We start from the raw sequence: 20,077 nt of genomic DNA, 5'->3' as shown, positions 1-20,077 counted from the left end.
TAGGGGTTTAGGGGCCTATCTATCTACAAAGGCCTATCTATGACAAAGGCCCAGTATAAGATACAGATATTGAATTGTGAAGCAAAATATGAACATGAAACATGCATAATAGACTCATTTAAAGCTTAAATAAGGAGTAGACTAAGTCAACCTTTGTTTAACAACAGGGAATAAATACATTAAAAAATCTGTGATATCTTTGTCTAACATCTGTGTCTAATGTTGATAAAAAAGTTTTAATAAAAGCAGTTCAGGCTGTAATTATGTTCCTGCAGCCAGATATGTTTCAAATAAATGTCATTTGTTAAATGCACTGGACCTTTACAAGCTTATATATTTTACATTAAACAGAGTAAATTGTAAATGGAGCCGGTCTTATATAGGACTTTTCCACTCTGGTTGAGCGCTCAAAGCGCTTTATAATACAAGCCTCATTGATTCATTCACACACATATTAATCCAAACAATTTTTTCTAAGCCTAAGCGGTTTCTGTCTAACATCCAAATGTAATCACACTCCAGCGAACACTGTGATATTTATACACAGCTGTGGCTATGTATAAATATCAAGTCAACATTCTCTGTTGTCACTTTGTTTCAGTGACCTGGCTACATCAATGTTTGAGTGAAAAGTTCAAGAATCTTTGTTGCCCATTGCAGAGAATTAATATTTAACAGTAAAGTAGCTGTAATAAACACTAGAAGCTCTTTCCTCAGTATTTCCTTCTTCTTCTTCTCCTTTTAAAGACATCTGTCTAATAGGGGCTGCCATGGCAACAAACCCTGCAGCCCATCGCAAGCACTTAACTGTAAAAAAAATTATAACAATCATGCCTTACATCACACTCACAGCAAGTGTGTCAGAGCCAGGAGATATTCTCATTGAAGTGAAAAAGCAGGTAATTACAATAAAACAAAACTTTTCATGTCAGAATGTCTCCCCCGAGCTGAAGGTGAGATCTTGTTGATGGAGACGTCTTAACGTAAATCAAAGCTCTGGCATTTAATTCACCGGGTTAATTATCATCCTTGTCTTTCGCTGATATACATTCAGACTGCACCTAACTCAAAGAGAGGACGACCTTGAGCGAGCAAAGCCAAAACTGCAGCCAAGTTGCTGCCACGTTCATTTTATCCCTGATGAAAAGGCGTTTTTGAATCTTTCACCCAGCAGAGGACATATAAAGGACTGCAGGATTTTCACAGAGTTTGAACTTGTGTTACAAGAGGAAGTTATACTTAGGATTTGTCGTCTCACTTTCAACACATTCCAATGATGCTGATAATCTGCGGTCATCGGGTCGGTCACTTTGGACCCTCTGTCTCTGGGTCTTGATGTAGATGGCAGCTTTCACTGTGTTCGACTTTATGTGAATGTGCTGACGACCGGACAGCTGACAGAGGTGCGGCGGCTCTGAGGCAAGTCTTTGTGTTACAAAAACATGGATGCTGGTTGCAGGTCACACTGCTGAGAGATGTATTTAGGAAAGTTACAGGAAGTTCTTTCTGCTGTTTGTTATGAAAAAACACCCATCATCTGAACATGAGGGTCTTGTCTTACATTTAAAAGGTGTTTCTAAAACGTTTTCCTGGCAAAAAGATTACACCTTAACTCTACATTTTTAACTACCTATTAGAGCAGTTTTGCCTGAGTCACAGCTCAGAGTAATCCTTATTAATCCTATACAGTGCTTTCAGTTCATCATCTGCCTGAAACAAGCCATTTTAGCTCCTTCCTCTCTCCTTTTAACCTAACAGTCGTCTTATTGGTTTTCCCTTGAATGTCCCAACATGACCAGCACCCATCCTCCCCAAGTACCATGAATTCAGTTTGCAAGTCCTGGGATCCTAAATATAGCTTACTCTTCATCCCACATTTAGTTTGTTGTTCATTCACTCACTCATTCACTGCATTCCGTTCCAGTTCTAGGATTTGTCCACAAGATGGCAGTATATACAAATGAGCTTCAGTGCTGAAGTATGAACGCCCAATCCACGACTTAATTAAAGATAGTTTCAGAGAACATGTCATTTCAGATAAGCTGTGCCTCTTTGACTACTCACAACAACATGAGGGTGATAAACGACTCTGATTTAGACTCATGATGTGCTGAGAACAGCCACCGTCTAAGTTTATCATCACTTATGATGTCCCAGTTAATCAAACTGTAAATCAAGTAAGGTGTTTAATATTAAGCAATATTGAGAGCGCATGTTCAGTATCTCCATGAATTTATCATAGTCTCCAAATTTTCTGAGCCAGTGCAGTTTGCATTAATTACATGCAAGTCACACGCCGATGATTCATGTTAATGACCTCGAAAGCTAATCTTGATTTACTCTGGGCTCAAGCTCTACATGCATAATTTATGTAGTGAAATAATCACTGCAGAGCTCGGCTACCTCGCCTACTGATTCGCAGTCACAGACCTCTTATTTAAGAAGCCATCAGATGTTAAGTCTGAAATGCAAGTGTGGCAAAAACACTCAGCAGACTATCACAGTGCACATACCGGGCAAACGGTGAAGTATCAGAAACAATCTCCACAGCTCTCTTTTGAAGGATAAAGGTCAGTAAATCAGTCATAATCCTACACAGTGCCATCCACATTTGTGTTCCTGTTACTGATATTTCTGATGATGGTGTTTATCATGGTGCATTAATGTAAAAATGTATTTGTGCCCTTTCATGAGGGTGACGCATGAATAACACCTGCAGGGCTTTTTTTTTGTCAGAGTCGCAGGAAGCCGCTGGAGACGAGAGGTTTGAGGCTCCTAGTCTGTTTTGCCTCCCCTTTCTCAGCTCTCTTTCTCTCTGTGTGTCCAGGTGTGGCTCTCTGTTCGTCTCCTACATGCTGTTTGCTCACCTGCACACCTGTCGCTTGCTCATAAGGGATCACTGATTCATCAGGTCTTTACCTGCTCTGAGATGACTGTTTCTGTGGACTGGCACTATTTAAACATAAACCTGTGATTTTATTCTCCAATTAAGCCCCTGCTGGCCAGGCTGTAAAGATTATAAAGGTGGTAGCAGAAGAAAATACAAAAAAACCATGTTTACGTCACAGTAGCACAACTCTTATTTTGTATTTTCTTCATCTTGTTCATGTTTAACCATCTTCTCCTCATGTGTCATTGTGTTTGTTTGCTGCTCTCTCTCCCAGTTTCCAGAGTAGAGCTCTGCTCAGCTCGCCACTTATAGACAAAAAAACTACAACTCATAACCAAGGAAACCCTGAAAAAGGCCTTACTCGATCAACTTGGGTACCAATAATTATTATCTATTTCTCCTAACAAAGAATTATATTTCCCATTTTTGCAATATAAAAATAAACTTTTAACATGTTTTAATTATTAATACCTAAACTAACAAACAGCTCCTCTATGCTGGGTCTGGTCTGAGTTCTGCCTTTTTGAATTATTATTATTGTTATTTTTATACTAATCTAAACCTACACAACAGGTTTAGATTAGTGAGTGTGTGTATTCACATTTCTATTGTTATAATGATAATAAAATCACTATTATGGTGGTTCAGTCATTAATATCACTAATAACAATAACAAAAAACAAGTGTGTAGAAATGTATATCTATAGTTAAAGTTTCACCAAGTTAAATCTTGCAGAGTATCAGGAGAACTATAGGTCACACTGTCATCCTCTCTCGCCTCCTTTGAAGCACTCAGCCTTCCTGGAGTCTTTGAAACCCTCCATCTGTTCCAAAGACTCCAAACACAAAGCTCAGTTTCACAAAACCTTGAACACCTTTGGAAAAAATAAAGAAAAGAAAAACTTCAACCATGCCGGAACAGTTTTATTTATGCTCAAAACCAAATAAATGTTTCAGATCACACACACAGCCAGTCATATTAAAAACACAGCTGACCAGCGATCGCACACCAGATCAAGTAAGAAGGACGTGCGGCTGTTCCCCGTGGTTGGATTAGACTACTGTGGGGTGGCTGTAGCTCAGGTGGCAGAGCAGGTCAGCCACTAATCAGAAGGTCGGTGGTTCGATCCCAGGCTGCCTCCTGGCTGCATGCCAAATATCCTTGGGCAAGATACTAACCCCATGTTTGCCTACTGGTGGTGGTCAGAGGGCCCGGTGGCGCCAGTGTCCGGCAGCCTCGCCTCTGTCAGTGCGCCCCAGGGCAGCTGTGGCTACAGTGTAGCTTGCCATTGCCAGTGTGTGAATGTGTGTGTGAATGGGTGAATGACTGAATGTAGTGTAAAGCGCTTTGGGGTCCTTAGGGACTAGTAAAGCGCTATACAAATGCAGGCCATTTACCATTTAGACTAAAATGGCAAAAAATATGAAGTAAAACAGAAACAACCCCCCTCCCCAGCTTCCTCTGTCAATACAAAGTGATGAAACATCAGGAAACAGTAAAAGTGGCAACAGAGGATCACCAATGCATGTATATGCCTCATACTATAATTTTCTTTTGAAAGTGACCATGTTTTCTCATAATTATATGAAGGATGACTCAAGTAAACATCATCTTATACAAGAAAAATGTAAAGGACACTTTTATGAAAAAAAACCCAGGTTTTATGTAAAATTGCTGTTCTGGAGCCGGCTCAGCAGCAACAAGTGTGGACAATTTTGAGTTGCTGTGTTTCAGAAATGGCATCTGTGTTGTGGTTTAATTTGGGCCACCTGTTGTTGTCATTACGCATCACAAGTGAATCACTGCGTAAAACGTGCTTTGTAAAAGGTTAAAACAGATCTGCAAATTGTGTCTAAATGCAGCTGAAAACTGTTCGAGGTGATTCATTCAGTGAAGTGGTTTAGGATTGAACGGTGAAACTCAGCCCACAATCTCAAACGGGGACTGAGAGACATGAAATGTGTTTACGAAAACATTATTACATTAAGACAACATGTATATATACCTGTGACTTCACTGGGTATATTTTGCTTATGTGAATTTGAACCCACTTTCAGCTTCTAGGCATCTTTTCTCTCCCTGTTTGGATTTAAGATTAGGCTTTTTGATAAAGCATTTAGTTGTGGCTGGATCAGGTCACCCTGAATCCTCCCTTAGTTACATCGCAATAGACCTAGGCAGTTGGGGGCTTCCCATGACGAGTGTTTCTTTTTCACTCACTATGCATTTAATCATTAGCTAATTTTAATCACTGGTACTCTTCCACAGCTTGTTTTTGTCCCAGCTTCTTCCCCTTAACCCCGACCGGTCGTGACAAATGGCCGCCCCTCCCTAATTCTGCCAGAGGTTTCTTCCTGTTAAAAGGGAGCTTTTCCTTCCAACTGTCGCCAAATGCTTGCTCATAAGGGGTAATTTGTTGGGTTTTTTCTCTACTTTCTCTGTATTCGTGTAAGGTCTTCCTTTTGAGATTTTGGTCCAGCATGCTTCAAACAGTTTCCTGTTTTCCTGCAACATTCCTGTTCAGAGTGACTGATTGATTGAGATGAGTGTGGAGGACAGTTGAGTACTTGCTGTCATGTTCAAGTAAACAGAGATGACCTAGAAATAGCAAATTGGGTCAAATTGTGTTCAATGTGTTATACACTCAGAGATGCTCTTCTGCCAACTTGGTTGTTGTCCACAAGGCCATTCTCCTGTGACTTCTGACATCACAAAGGCACTTTGGCCCACAGGTTTGTGGCTCACTGGACATTTTTCTCTTTTTTAAACCCCAGAGACAGCTGTGTTGGAAAATCCGAAAAGATCAACAATTTCGATAAAATAGAAGTAAAAAAACCATATCACGTTCAGTCTCACTTAAATAACCTTTCTGCCCCATTATGATGGTCGGTGTGAACTTTAGCAGTTTGCCTTGACCTAACAATCTTTATGTTGTGCCTATGTGGTTGGCTGATTTGATATTTGTGTTAACGAGCAGTTGAGCAGCAGGAGCATACCTAATGAAGTGTCAGTGTATTGGGAAAGCAAAATAAAGAAACCTAAGGAGCTTGCTGTAGCCAGGCTGATCATAGTGGGAGATAGAGGGCTTCTCCTCTCACCTCCTGCCTGTGACCTGGAAATCAATCTCAGTGCCCCACACTGAAGTGTGTCTCAACACTTTAAATGCATTTGGAGAAGAGAGGAGGCTAACCAGAGGATATATAATCGAAGCTGCACAGGTCTATCCTCTACAGCAGTACTTTCAGTTTATACAAAAGATGCTGCAATATACAAACCAGGGTGGAAGGACTCACTAAACAGCTCATCTTTGCATTCATAAATTGTTTTAGTTAATTAAGATGGTCACACTTTCAGCTTTTTAAGTGTTCCTGTGTGTGTGATTAAAAACAAGGATAACATTTATATATATGCCATATTTTGAGTTTAATTAAAAGAGGTTCCAGACAGTCGTGAGCTCAGTTACACCTGAGATATTAAAACATAGCTGCAGTGTTTATTATTACAAAATAATATCAAGCATCACAGTTAACTGACACTGCTTTAAATTGCTGCTGCTCCAAGGCGAGGGCGTCTCATTTCATTAAGCGACCGTCTCTTGTTCAGCTCCTCTATTTCCATCACTGGTGAGAGAGAGTAAGATGCAAGGAGAGGAATCAGGGAAATGAGAAGCTTTCATATCTGAGCACACTGGGCTCAGGTGTAGCTCATGCAGCTAATTGCCCTCCAATCAGCTCCTGCAGGACAAAACAGGGCACAGCACAAAACAACAACACAGACGCCACCTAACCTTTCAAATTGCACATCCTCACTTGGTCTCTTTGTGTCTCTGTGCTTTCCTTTAAAGATGTGAGGAAGACCAATAAAGAGAGAGGAGATGAGACAGCAGACATGTAACAAAAATGAGACATCCTTCCCTTGGAGAATCATTTTTAAGCCTAAGCAAAACAGGTTTTTTTTATAGCTCAACTGCAGTTGTTTTTTATGACCACACAGCTTATCACAGGTGACTCCTCCCTTCATGGTTTGTACATTCCAGCTGTGTTCAACACCTATTTTCACACATCTGTGCAGTATTTATCTTATCGCTTCCTACAGTGGATAGCTTCTTTCACTTCAAGATGCGTTTTTGAGTGACATCGTTCAGCATTGAGCTACTGAGATTAATTTAAGGGTCACAAGCAGGAGGGAGATGAGGAGGTGAAAATTAGATAAAATAATAATAATTAGTTTCATTTTTGAATGATTCCAGGTTTCCTGTTGATCCACATGATGATGGTACCAGTCAGTAAATGGTTTTGAATTAAAACAATTAGATAAATATGGACATTAGGATTAGGATGAATGAAAGTGGGCAATATGATAATTTTATGATCTCCATACACATGAAACAAGTCATAAAGTGCATTAATACTTAATATAGTTGGTTTTAATGTCCTTTGGTACTGTATTTCTCTTGTTTTTAGACATGTAATGTCCAAAAATGCAGCATTTTAATGCTGAAGACTTGAGGAAATCTTAAACTTAAGGCACAGTAATTTGCAGCGATCATTATTTTCACACCTTTGCAGACTGAGATGTCCGTCAATTTTGTACTTTTCACCAGGTTGTTTATGCTGTGATATAAGAAACTTGGGGGCTTCAGCAGTGTGTCCTTTAAAGCCACCTACAGCGTGCACATATAATGCTTTCATTGCAGCGCTTGACCCTGGACTTTAGTAGCCTGACAATCAGACTCTCTTTGCTCTCTTTGAATGTTGAGAGAGTGATGATTCAGAGGTCTAGACCGTCGTTCAGTCCTTATTTGACCTAAGTATATTTTGCTTGATGCAACCATATGATTACTTGTCCATTATGGCTGAATTATTGTAAAAAAAAGTGGACATAATTAGCTGTTGAGCTTCCTTTTAACATTTTAACTTCTTTACTTTTCAATCTAATCTAAATATGCACATACTGAAGGCTTATTTTAGAAGAAATAGTCTAAGACTTGGATGGAGAAGGCTTAAGATCACAACCCTTAATCACTGTCTTGGTCATGGGATGTCATGTAATTTTAATAGGCAGCCTGTAGCTCATAAAATCACAGAAGCCTGTGGCATTTGTCCCCGTCATGTCATTACTTCTCCCCCAGCAGATCCGTGATAAATGAAGTCTTTAAAGAGCAAACAGTCCCACATTAATCAAAATATTGAGAGCTGAAAATCTGTCCACAGAAATGGTCACGCATGAGGACGTTACATAATAAAAATTAAGAGTATTAAGAGAAACTTTTTTTTTAATCTATGTGTGAACCTGCAGATAATGGAGGAAAATAAAGTGGTTTTCTTTTCTCCATGAAAGGATAAGAAGCGAGGTATAATCAGCCTCAGGCTATTTTACATAATAAAGCCAAGACTTAACATTTCTGTGCAAGTATTTTTTTTTAATCATAAAAATCCGTTTTATTTTGAAAGATAGAACAGGAAGTCTTATTTTGAAGCCTCCCTGCCTAATTGGATACTCCTGAGTAAATTGAACGGTCACCAGGCGTCCCTGTTTGTACTTGTTTATTTAGCCAATTCTCGCATTACTGTTTAAAACGATGTCAGAGAAAATGGAGGTTGACCTGACTGGAGTCAAACAAAGTAAAGGCGTGTGGCTTGTGAAGGTTTGTTTACCTGAAAATGATCAAATCACGACGTCATTTCATCTTCACAGACGTTCACAGGTGTTATCAGTTTATTGGTAACACACAGGCACTTCTTTGAAAATTGATTTTTTTTAAAATAATTCACCTTACTTAAAGGTGTCGACTTGATCGAAGGATTGAAGCTACAGAACTTTTATTGCGCATTCATGTGGCGTGAGAATAATCGGAAAAACGAGCTTCCGGGTGCGGGTAACTTCACATGAACTTGGAAAAACGTTTTTTGTTGTTGTTGTTGTGTTTTGTTTTTTAAGAAGTGCTCGTACTTATTGTTTTACGCTAGGTGTTTAAGCGGAATATGTTTGTGTGTTTGTGACCAAGAGAAAAAACAACTGAAGCATTGACTTTGTGCATTCACGTGGTATCGTAGTAATGGGGAGGGAAAAGATTAGCCCACTTGGAAGAATCGGAGCAAGATTTTAAGCTGTCCTTTATCAATATCTAAGTCTAATAAATATTTCTTGCAATACAAGAAGTACAAATAATTGTGACTTGAGAAGAAAATAAAGAGAAAAGGAATGCATATGCTTGATATTCAAAATAAATTAGAGGATGGCTTTGTGACTTATTCCCTTGGTTATTCATTGTTTAATTCCTTAACGGGTGAGCACTTCTCTCACAGATCATCTGAATATAAAATAAAATTTTAAATGACTGCAAATTTCCAGTAATAAAATAAAACATCTGTTTTCTGTAAATGAATCTTAATCCCAAATAACACATCAAAGACATTTTCTCCCTCAGTCCAGAAAGTTTAAGATGAAAACATTCATAAAAATAAGTATAGAAAATGTAAAGATAATGATGTTATACTCAAGAAGTGGTTTCAGCTTTTCGTCAGGTATCTTGGACTCATACCTCTGGGATTACATCAGAAACTGTGTTGTTTTCCAACTTCAAGGCGGCAGCTAATGGTGCTAGCTCCCAGTGCATGTGATACTTATGATTAGAGCCCTTTGATAAGGGGACTAAACTAGCCATTTGATCATCTATCGATATCTGTATTTAAAACAGCAGCAATGGGAGAAACGTCCTTCAACCATGCTATGACCGCCAATGCATAGTTCACCCTAAAGATGCACATCGGGTGTGTTATTGCATTTAACCAGGACAAAAACAAAGTGACAGCAGATTATTTTAATTCATTTTATTTCCCTATACCTACCACCTATAGATCTCAGTCAGTAGGAAAAATATCAGCATATAAATTGGTCAACTAAGATTCAGGTAAACGCAACAGCCAGAAGAGCAACTCCCCCAAACATGAACGCACTCTTCTTATGATGCCTTTAAACTGGTGCATTTCTCTCCAGGTTCCCAAGTATTTATCTCAGCAGTGGGACAAAGCTGCAGAAAAGGGAGAAGTTGGAAAGATTGCCATTGGAAAGTAGGTACCTCAGTGTGGATGTGTCCATATTAGTTTTTAGTGTTAGTGCTGCAGTGATTAGCTGATTGTTCAGCAGCTGTTTTAAAAAGTATTTTTTAACAAAAATGGCAGTTTTTGAATGTTTATATCATCATCATCATAAACTGAATCTTGGCTGTAGCTGTGGGAAAATTGTAATTATTGACTTATTGAGATTAATGAAATGTTAAATTATTCTGTTTTCTCACAATTCCGACAGGAAGCAAGGCAAAACAGAGGTGAGTCAGCTTTGGATGATTTGGTTTGTTGGTTAAATGTTTGAATAAAACACGCTGGTTTTTAACTACAATGAGATGACCTTTAAAGGCCTTTCCGCCTGTTTTCTTCCTGTTTTTAGATCAGCAGGAATGGCTTGTTTCTAATGATATACACACCTTCATACTAAATCAAGTTAGTTTCATATTTTTGGACATGGGTATCATTTTTAATATTTAACTTGTGTACCAAATATTTGCACTTATCTTGTGAATTAATGACTTAAAGTGCAGACTCTGGTTTAATTTGAGGGTTTTAGGAATTACACCTTGTATAAGAAAAATTAAAAAATATCACAAAGTTGAAAACAGTTTTCTTGTTGGTGTCAAGTGTTTCAGGCTTCAGGTATTTATCGCCTGCAAAAGGTTTGTCAACAAAGTATTAAAAATAAAGGTTTTATTACCAACGTGTAAAATATTGTGTTTAAAATGACTTTAAAAGTTAATGCAATATTGTTGTTGAGAGTCTGCCCGTCATTTGAGCTGAAACTCGATTGTTTTTTATCTGCTGTGATGGCCTACAGAGCTGGAATGATTAAAATCGTGTCACTGTCCAAATATCCGCAGTCCCACCTATATATTCTATATTTAAAATCAAGATTATATCACAGCTAGCTTTGTGTAATTTTACTCTTTCTTTCTTCTATATTACATCCCATCACTGTCTGCTGCTGCTCTGACCCACCTCCCTCTGATGGATCGATATGATTTCAGTGCATCGTGTTTGACCTCCAGCTTTGTTTCTCAGGTATGTTTCAGCCTCAGTGACGAGCTGATAGCCTTGGATGCTGTGGGGGAGAACGATGCATCACTGGAGGTCCCAAAGGATCATCCCTTCACAATGCACCCAGTGGGTGGACAGACCATGGCAGTCTTCAGCCACAGTAACACAGGTCAGTCTAAACCAGCTGTTCCAGCCCTCGTCTCCGTGCTGCTTTCGTGCCGGATCATGAAGCCATCTGGATCATGTTTGGTAGCTGGCTCGAGGGTTCAAACTGAAATAGATAGACAGTGCATGTGATTCCTGCAGGGTGGTGCATAATAAAGTCGAGAAAGATCGGCTTTGATATAAGAGGGAGAAAATATAAAAGTTCTGTTTTATTTAATAATTAAAGAAACTTTTTTTTGGTTTTGCTTTCAATACGACCGAATCCTTCCTGCATATTCAGAGCAACAACTAAACAATCGTGATGCTTTTTTGTTTGCAGTGTTCGTAACAGTGCACATAAGGATTCCTGAATCAGCCTACAAGTGTCTTTCCACTTTTAAGAGGTTATTAAGAGAGAGGTGCAGCAGAGGTGGAACAAACGCGTCTTAATTTTGACCAGGAGATTGACTCTGGGGCCGTTAGACTTCTTTTAAATGAGACCCACTAAGGCCATTTCCAGCTCTGTATTTTTAATTCTTGGATTCTATTAAAGTGCTTTGCATAATTCACAGTTTTCAGATTTAACAATGTTATACAAGGCCTTGGTGCAGTCCTGTTTTAGCTCTTGTTTTAAGGAGACCCTTGTTTTTCAGGTAGCTTTCTTTTTATTGGCTGCTACTCACAAGCAGAATTGACTTGGCTGGTGAGTTATTACGCACTCATTAGCTGGTTCCAGCTTCCATGGTCACCGTCCCACTGTCTGTATCCACACTTTTCCTGGGGCTAGTTCATCCTGCCCTCCAGTTCTTCTTACAAAAAGCGTCCCACTGTGCTTTTCATATACCACACCCGGCCACAAGCCAGCGAGCTGTGCTTCTTATGCATTTAAAGTTGGAGAATAGATTGAGATTGTTGAGGCTCAAAGACCTCTAGTCATTTACTTTGCCCAGTAAAACAGAAAGACTTGGCTCCAGGGATCCTGAAGGGAATCAGTTGCTTGAGAGATCGATTAGTCTTTCACTTCAAATCAGGTCAGGGGAACAATTTGCACATCAGGACCACTTTGGGTCTTCACCAGAGCCTGGCTTTGCAGAGTTAGGCGAGAATGTAATGCGTATGGAGAATTCACAGCAAGCAAGTAGGCATCGTGCGCACTGCCTCCTGTGAGCTGTACCCAGACAGCAGCTTCATCTAAACCTCAGCTAAAGTGAGACCACCTCTGTGCAGACTTGATTTTATCTGTTATCTGGAGTTCATGTGTGACAACAGCTTAAATTAGGTTTAGTTACAAAAACAACTATGTTATGGTTAGGAGAAGTTTAAAATACAATTTTTTTTTTTTACTCTGTTAAAATGTTTAGAAAGCTCAATTTTCAAGGTCAATGGGGCGCAGAGTCGTTTTCTGAGGTAGCGTTGTCTGATTAAGAAAAGAGAAGTTGTTGTATAATCAGAAAAACAGGAAAAATGTGGTTTAGATCCAAGGCAGGCATCAGCATTAGAGTAGCTTCCTTGCACACTTGCAATATATTATGCTAATGCTGTGGAATGAGTTCCAGTCAAAGCAACCATAAAAGCCATTTTCTGGTTCCTCTAATTGTAAAGTATTGATCGATCGGAGAATAGAAAGAGAAAAGTCTTTGAGCTGCCATGTTGACGACTAATATAAGGGGGAAGAAAAGCTGGGAATCTACTCAGGATGTGACATTTAAGTAGCCTTCGAGTCTCTTAGGTTTACTTGCACTGATGGAAAGCTGTTTTTGATATATTCTGCACTGATTGCACTGTAAAATTCATGAGGATACTCGGAGAGCGGCTTCTGATTTGTGGAGGACGTTCGCTGCCAGGCACGATGTGTCATACCCCGTCTGAGCCAAAGGGATTTGTCGGGATTTGCATCAGACCAAGGGCTTAAAAATAGCTGCAACTGTATGGTTTGGTGTCTGGGAGTGTGTGAACCATGAATTACAATAGATTAGAGTGTTAATTTTAAAGGGATAACTTTATTTTAACACTTGAACAAGTCGAGTGAATCAAAAGTAAAGAACAATGAACTGGATTTTAATTAACATTTCTAGGCAATACAAAGGGGAATAACTGAAAGTTAAATTATTAGAAAATGGAAAGAAAAGCTCCCTGACGTGGAATAAAATATTTTTTTCTCAGTTCAGTGAAAACTTCCATTTAGTGAAAAGGTAAATAAATGGCAGGGGGTGGGGTGCTCAAATCAGCAAAATGTCAAGAGCAATTCTGCAGCTCCCAGGGTGCCGGTGCTCAGTAACAACGAAATAACTGTTTGTGGTGGTGGTGCTTTTTTTTTTTTTTGTTTTGTTTTTTTTTTTAAACCCCGATAAGGGGGCACGCATTTGGGTGGTGGTGTATTTCGAGCGCTCCCCGGGCGTTACCAGATTAGTTTTGACTGGAGACCAGAAGTCTGTCCAGAGTGGAAGGTGTGAATCCGAATGGAGCAGTGAATACATTTCGTGGGCAGTTTGGAGAGAAAAAGAACATTTTTTTTTTTTTTTTTTTGTGGGGTTTTTTTTCCCCAGCAACACGACAGATAAAGCTTTTTTTTTTTTTTTTTTTAATATTACATTCTACAGCAAAGAAACAGAACAGAAACACCTCACCGCAAGTAAATTTTAACTTAATCTTTGAAGATATTTTCAGAACACTAATTGGAAAAACAAAGTTTTAATGCTTGGTTACTTTAATGTAGGGTTACTGCAGCTCCTGACCCTTTTTCTTTTGGACTTTGAAACCTGAAGTGATACCTGAACATAAATATAACAAAAAAATATTACGGGTGAAAGCCTGAAACTTTTACGGGCTTTTCTCACCATAAAAATGAACCAGGGGACAGATACCTAAAAAATATCTGAGTATTGACTAGATAAAATACAGAGTTGCATATTTGAGTGCACACTAATAAAAAAAGGACAATTTCTGAATGGTTTACAGCTTTATTTATAAAACACACAGCGTACTTTCTTAATCACAAAATTGAAGAAAATATATTGAATTTAACCTTGAGATCCACTTTATAGACAAGCATATTCCCCTGGAGGAGTCTAATAATTCAGGTTAAGCTTAAAATGTACTAAGAGGCATTAAAACGCACATATATAACAGTTGTCATATGTACAAATAAATAAATAAAAACCATTAAGCGTAATGAAAAAAGAATTAGTAACTCATTTCATGTGAGTAGCCTTGCAAGGTCTATTGCCGTGTTCACATACTGCGATTAGGAGCCTGTATTATTGTAGGGTAACAATCCTACAGTAATACAGAGAAAACCCTAACAATTAGATGGCCCTCTCTAGCTACAGTGGGAAAGAAAAACTCCCTTTCAACAGGAAGAAACCTCCAGCAGAACCAGGCTCAGGGGAAGCAGCCATGTATAGAATGGCACAATATTTGGACTTATTTTCAGAAGTTTTATAACTCTTTCCATGGATAAAGACTTACCACATGGTCATTCAACAGAATAATGTAATAAGTAGCTTTTTCAACTATTTATGTCATTAAAAAATTCAGTTTTTACAAGTGGTCCACAGTGTCAAAAGAGAGAGAGAGAAAAAAGGGTGAATACCATGTGAATTAACAAAAACTATATAGTAGCCTTTAAACTTTTGTTTTATAATTACAGGACAATCTGGGCAATGATGAGATTTACTCGTCCGGCCTACCTAAGATCCGAATGGGCTGTATGTGGCCCACGATATTTGACATCCCTGATTTGGATGGTCGAGCAGAAAGACCACAATAATCTGAGGTGGAATGACTCCAGAATGAGCTGATGTTGGACTGTGTCACAGAGAAACCAAAGCAGTGCTCCTGCTTTGTGTGACTGACTTGCAAATAGTGACTCAGCCCTGCAGCTTGTATACATGGGTGTCAGTAACAATAGATTTTAAGAGCTGGAGCTGACATGAAGATGGCGGTGTAGCCAAACCATTAGTACCAACACATTCACCGTGTCAAATTTGCAGACATGTTGGTCGTGTATAGTTTGCTGAAAAGGAAGGCAGTGTTCATAGAGTAAATTTACTACACGAGCGGTTCAGTTATAAGAATGGCTCCCACGTAAGCCAGACATGAGCTCATGTGTTTATATTGGTTGATACTAATTTATACTTTAATTAATAGGCTTCAACACCACAAGCACCATTGGGAAATCCAGTCCACGAGTCAAGTTATTTGTGATACTATATTTATGTCTGTCTGTGTAGGGTAAAGGCCTGAATAACAACCAACACAGACATGCTTGTGTGCAGTCTGTTGGCAACAGCAGCCGTTGGTGCTGCGCGGGGACAGAAAGGTGATAAGTTTATTTCAGTTTATAGTTCACCACGAAGAGAAAGAAGTGAAGAAAAACCATTAAAGATCAAGAAAGTTTACATGAGAACTCTGGAAAGTGGATTTTTTAAAATTGTTTTTAACACTCATTAAGCTAGAGGACCAATTACAGCACAGATGCAAATGTTAGTAGCCCTCAGACAAGTTGTTCCAAAAGACTTTAACACTGCCCCCTGGTGTGAGTCTACAGCTATAGCATGTAGAAATGTGAGGATCTAGATATCAAAGTAGCATTGCCACTAATGATGGACACTTTAAAACTTTAAACAGGTTCAAGCCAAAACTTTATTTGTTTTTTTTTTACTGCACGTTGACTTCATTTTTTTAGCCAAAGTATTAAAAAAAAGTTAATTAAAGTAAATCCCTGTTGTTTTAAATCTGAACCAGTCTTTCTTTCAATATAGGAAAATTTCACTTTCAATATTTATTTTCCAGTTCACAGAAACGAATCAATTCCCAAATCCTCCACAACTCATGTTTCCAAAAAACAAATATGTCCTCCAGCATTTGAGAGTATTATGCAACCCTTTTAAATGTTTTAATGGGACCCTGTGTGCCCGTGTAGGAAAGAAAATTCAATTTTGGTAAAGAGATAATAGTTTAGGCCATTAGACTGACGGTGATGCAGCTTTTGTAGTTTTGCCTCTGTGCACCGTCGCTGTGGATTTTAAATCGAACAATAAAAATGCGACTGAAGTGCAGACTTTTAGCTTTAATTCAAGGAGTTTAAATAAAGTGATGCATTAACTGTTTGGCAGCATTTTGACAGATAGTCCTCCATTTCTAGCAGCTTGAAAGCAATTTTTACAAAAGGTTTGTTTGTTTTTTAATACTTGCAGTCATTTTTGCCTGAAGTCTAGAACCTCCTTTGAAATGCTGTACCGTGCCTTTTCTCTTTAGTAACTGAAAGACATGCTGTATTAGGTTGAGATCGAGTAACAAACATGTAGTATATGTTTTTGTTTTTTTTATCTGTTCGAACAGTTTTGCAGCATTTGACTAAATTATTCACATTCTGGGATCTTTTAGGTGTTTCTGTGCTGCGGAGCTGGCAATTGCACTCAGTCCTTTTAAGAATGCACCTGGTTGTTTATTTGGACACTCCTAAAGTCATTCCTCTGTCTCTAGTTTATTAGGTTATTGGTTTATTTTTGGTTTTTCAGCTTGGAGATAGCTTCCTTCACTTGCATTAGCATCTCTTTGAACCTCGTATTGAGAGTTGCCAGCAAACAGCTACAAAATGCAAGTTTAATATTTAGAATCAACCCCAGATGTTTTTTTAAGCTTAAAAAAGAAATGAGGTACCAAGCCTCACTTGGCCATAAAACTGCCTGTCAGTTGTCCAATGACTTTAGAGCATCTGAAAATAATGACTCTGTATAAAAAGAAAAACTCTTTCTTAAACAGTTAATGCCATACTTTTGTTGAAATCCTTTAAATAAAGCTGAAAGTCTCTACTCAGTCACATCTGTAATATTTAAAATCCACTGTGGTTGTGCACAGAGGCAAAATTGCGAAAAATTGTCATGGTTCAAAACCTTTTGGACCTAATTGTGTTTATGAATATTTGCACTATCCCCAAATCACAGAATAATAATTAATATCGACGTTATCAGCCATCTCTGTCTCAGAAAACTATTACCAAACTGTAATGAAAATTAAAATAAAGCGTTGTCCTTATCGAGGTTTATTCTATCACCGCCTTCACGCACTTTAGATGCACCCACACTTGCATGTGCATGTTAATACCTCCTACATGTGATAATGGATATTTCAGTTTCTCTTTTTCAAGGCTTTTTTCTGTTTGTTCAGTCCTTTATTAAAACCAGAAACAGAAACACTTTAATACGTGCTGAAGTGAAAATTTTCAGCAGAAGTTTAGAGTTGTAATTTTTTTTAATAATTTTTTTTATTTTTTAAAGAGAGAAACATTATTGCGTTAGTCTGCAGCAGCAGAAGCAGCAGTGGGTGGGCACAGGTGTCAGAGGATCACCAGGATTATAATCTTATGTTTGTGAATGTGGAAACGGCACAGGAGGCGTTTAAACCTCTTCATTTTTTTCTAGAAGGTGTTGGTGCTCCAGATGGCTGGCCTGACTGCCAGAGTGCACTGGAAACAAGACGTAGGATAATGTCCTCTGAGATGCGGTGGTGTGTAGTCTCTATTTACCTGACCGGCGCTCAGCTCCACCCCCACTCGCCCACAGGAAAGGTGTACTGTATGACACCGGTCTCCCACTCGCTTCCCCACAGTCTCGCACTCCGAAGCGCACACGTACAATTACACAGCAGCTTTCCAGCCGTAACCGTACCTGCGCACGCACGCACGCCTGCACAGGTTTGATCTGCACTTGCACTCTCGCTCTCACACTTTTTGCCTCACCTACTCAAATGTTAACAGATTCTTGACACCTCGGCCAAAGCAGGTTCAGGCTATATTTTGAAATAATGGATTTTCTGTGTGATACATTTGGGAAATTATATAATCAGCCATTGGCATTTAAATTTCCACTATATTACCTTCTCTTGACTCCTTTTAGAGATCGCAGTGGGTTTGAATCCTAGTTAAACTCAATTTAATCAATGTTTGCAGTCATTGTAGATGTCGCATGTTTATAAATTGACCTTTTTTAAGTACAGTTGGTCTGAACTAACTTAAAGGCAGAGACGATGTCATTAATTATATCATGGCTGCAGTTCTAGTCATCACTACTAAAGTGAATTGTAACTGAATTTTATTTTCAGTTACAGTTTTGGCTTCCAAACATTAATAAATCGAGAGAAACTGACTGTTGTGCTTTGTTTTGAAAAAGTTTTCCTGTTTTGTCTTTGAGCGCATCCTTTTCATTTGCTTTGCTTTCAAATTCTCTTTCTACCAGACTGTCGCATGGTGACTTCAGTTCACATTTTATTATTTATTTTTAATTTGAGTTGTAATTAAGGTTTAAGGAAATATGCTCAATTACAAAGCTATGTTTCATCTCTTTAATGAATCCACTGAGAGTAATTTTGTTTAATAAATACATATCATGTTTTTTTTTCTTTGGTCATAATCAGTCTTACTGCACAGCTGGATTACTGTCAGACCTACACGTGCTGGTATTATTATCCACAGAATGTCATCAGCTATAGATCCTTATATAGAAAAGTCTTTGATCAGACTCAGCTTTGTATATTTACACATCAAGGGACATGAACTTTTTTTCCTTACCCTCATTGTACTCAGTAGAATAGACAAACAGAAAATAACAAGTATAGCATATTTATATGTATATTTGTATGTGCATTTGTGCAGAGTGGAGATTGGGATAAATTATGGACTAACTGGTTACTATACATGCATGAGGACTGGACAGTGTAGATATGTATGACAAAGCAGAAGTACAGGATGTTGAAATTGCAAGATTTTAAGAAACTAAATACTAAAATGATACCTTTTAGAGTGAGAAAATATCAGAAGCGGCATTATTACTAGTCTTAATTTAATAACAATTTATTCCCTTAAAATCTTGTGATTCAAGTGTACTTACTATTTGCAATCGAGTTTATTTTATTTGGTTGGTTGATTTGGTTGATTTGATCATTTGTTTAGTTTTCAATAGTTTCGATGTCTGACTGCTCCCTTTAGGGATCATCTCTGTGATATATTATCATTATTAACGCATGACGATGGCCAAAAATCAAACTCCAGTCTTCAAACTGGGAACCCTCACACCTGCTGTATGTGGTCCGGCTCAGTTCATGACACACTAACTCTAAACTTGATTTCCAGTTGTGACTGAAGTGACTATTTATCACTGACAAACATCTATCTAAAAACCTAAAAAAAGGTGTTATTCAGTTGAAGAATTGGAATAACGCTATATAAAACTGTGTGGCAGTGATATGCAAATTACATTGTGACGCAAAAGCGTTTCTTCCATTTAACGTCCCAGAGTTGGCTGGGCCTGCTTGATCCATCTCTGCTTGTAAGGAAATATGTAATTTAGCCAACCACGCAGTGTCTAATCCATATAATCCAAACATTTCAGACTCTGTATAATGCATTCCTCCACCTCTGCTATACAAGTATGCACTGATCCAACAATTGTAAAAGGTTTTTAATTGTGACCATTCATGATTGATACGAGCACAAATGGTGCCTGACATGCCTTTTGTCCTGTAAGGCTGCTAGCTAAATGTTCCTCCATTATTTCCCCTCTCGTTGTTCTGCTTTGTTCCGGCAAAAAGAACCAGGTATTGATTAAGAGGTTGCTAAGCAACAGGCTTAGCTGCCACAGTAGCGTGCAGAAGAGAAAAGAAAAGCCAGATGTAATGTGCTGCTCTGCTACAGTAGAGTCTGTGTGAAGCTTTCACTCCGACTTTGCAGTCCTTGAGTTCTTTGAAACTATTGAAAACCACAGAACAGTCTGTCCTCTTATTATCAGTGTTTACACAGCTACAGGATTCACTTTGAGTTCTTTTATAACTTTGCACACTTGTTGAAACACTCGGGTGTGTAGTCCCTTTTCCTTCTTGTATGTTCTGGTTCGCTTTACAGTCTGTTGAGACTATTAATAATAAAATGTCTTTTCTGAATAGATATTTTATTTT

The 20,077-nt window shown here is 38.4% G+C and overlaps 1 protein-coding gene across 1 annotated transcript in view; it reads left to right on the top strand.

Moving 5' to 3' along the window:
* The first annotated feature begins 8,396 nt into the window (after window positions 1-8,396).
* The window catches only part of LOC147311805 (general transcription factor IIF subunit 2-like), a 70,818-nt gene continuing 59,137 nt past the window's right edge, over window positions 8,397-20,077 (top strand). Inside the window, exons 1-4 of the mRNA XM_086265695.1 lie at window positions 8,397-8,538; window positions 9,891-9,964; window positions 10,203-10,221; window positions 11,006-11,150. Of these exons, the coding sequence (XP_086121821.1) occupies window positions 8,473-8,538; window positions 9,891-9,964; window positions 10,203-10,221; window positions 11,006-11,150 (304 nt within the window). The 5' untranslated portion in view covers window positions 8,397-8,472. The remainder of the gene's footprint in view (window positions 8,539-9,890; window positions 9,965-10,202; window positions 10,222-11,005; window positions 11,151-20,077) is intronic.

Source organism: Aulonocara sp. 'chitande type north' Nkhata Bay, linkage group LG16 (genome assembly GCF_057382095.1).
Source record: "Aulonocara sp. 'chitande type north' Nkhata Bay isolate Kocher_YH1m ecotype deep benthic linkage group LG16, A_spYH_male_GT1.1, whole genome shotgun sequence".
NCBI lineage: Eukaryota > Metazoa > Chordata > Actinopteri > Cichliformes > Cichlidae > Aulonocara > Aulonocara sp. 'chitande type north' Nkhata Bay.
This window is presented reverse-complemented; position numbering and strand designations above follow the sequence as displayed.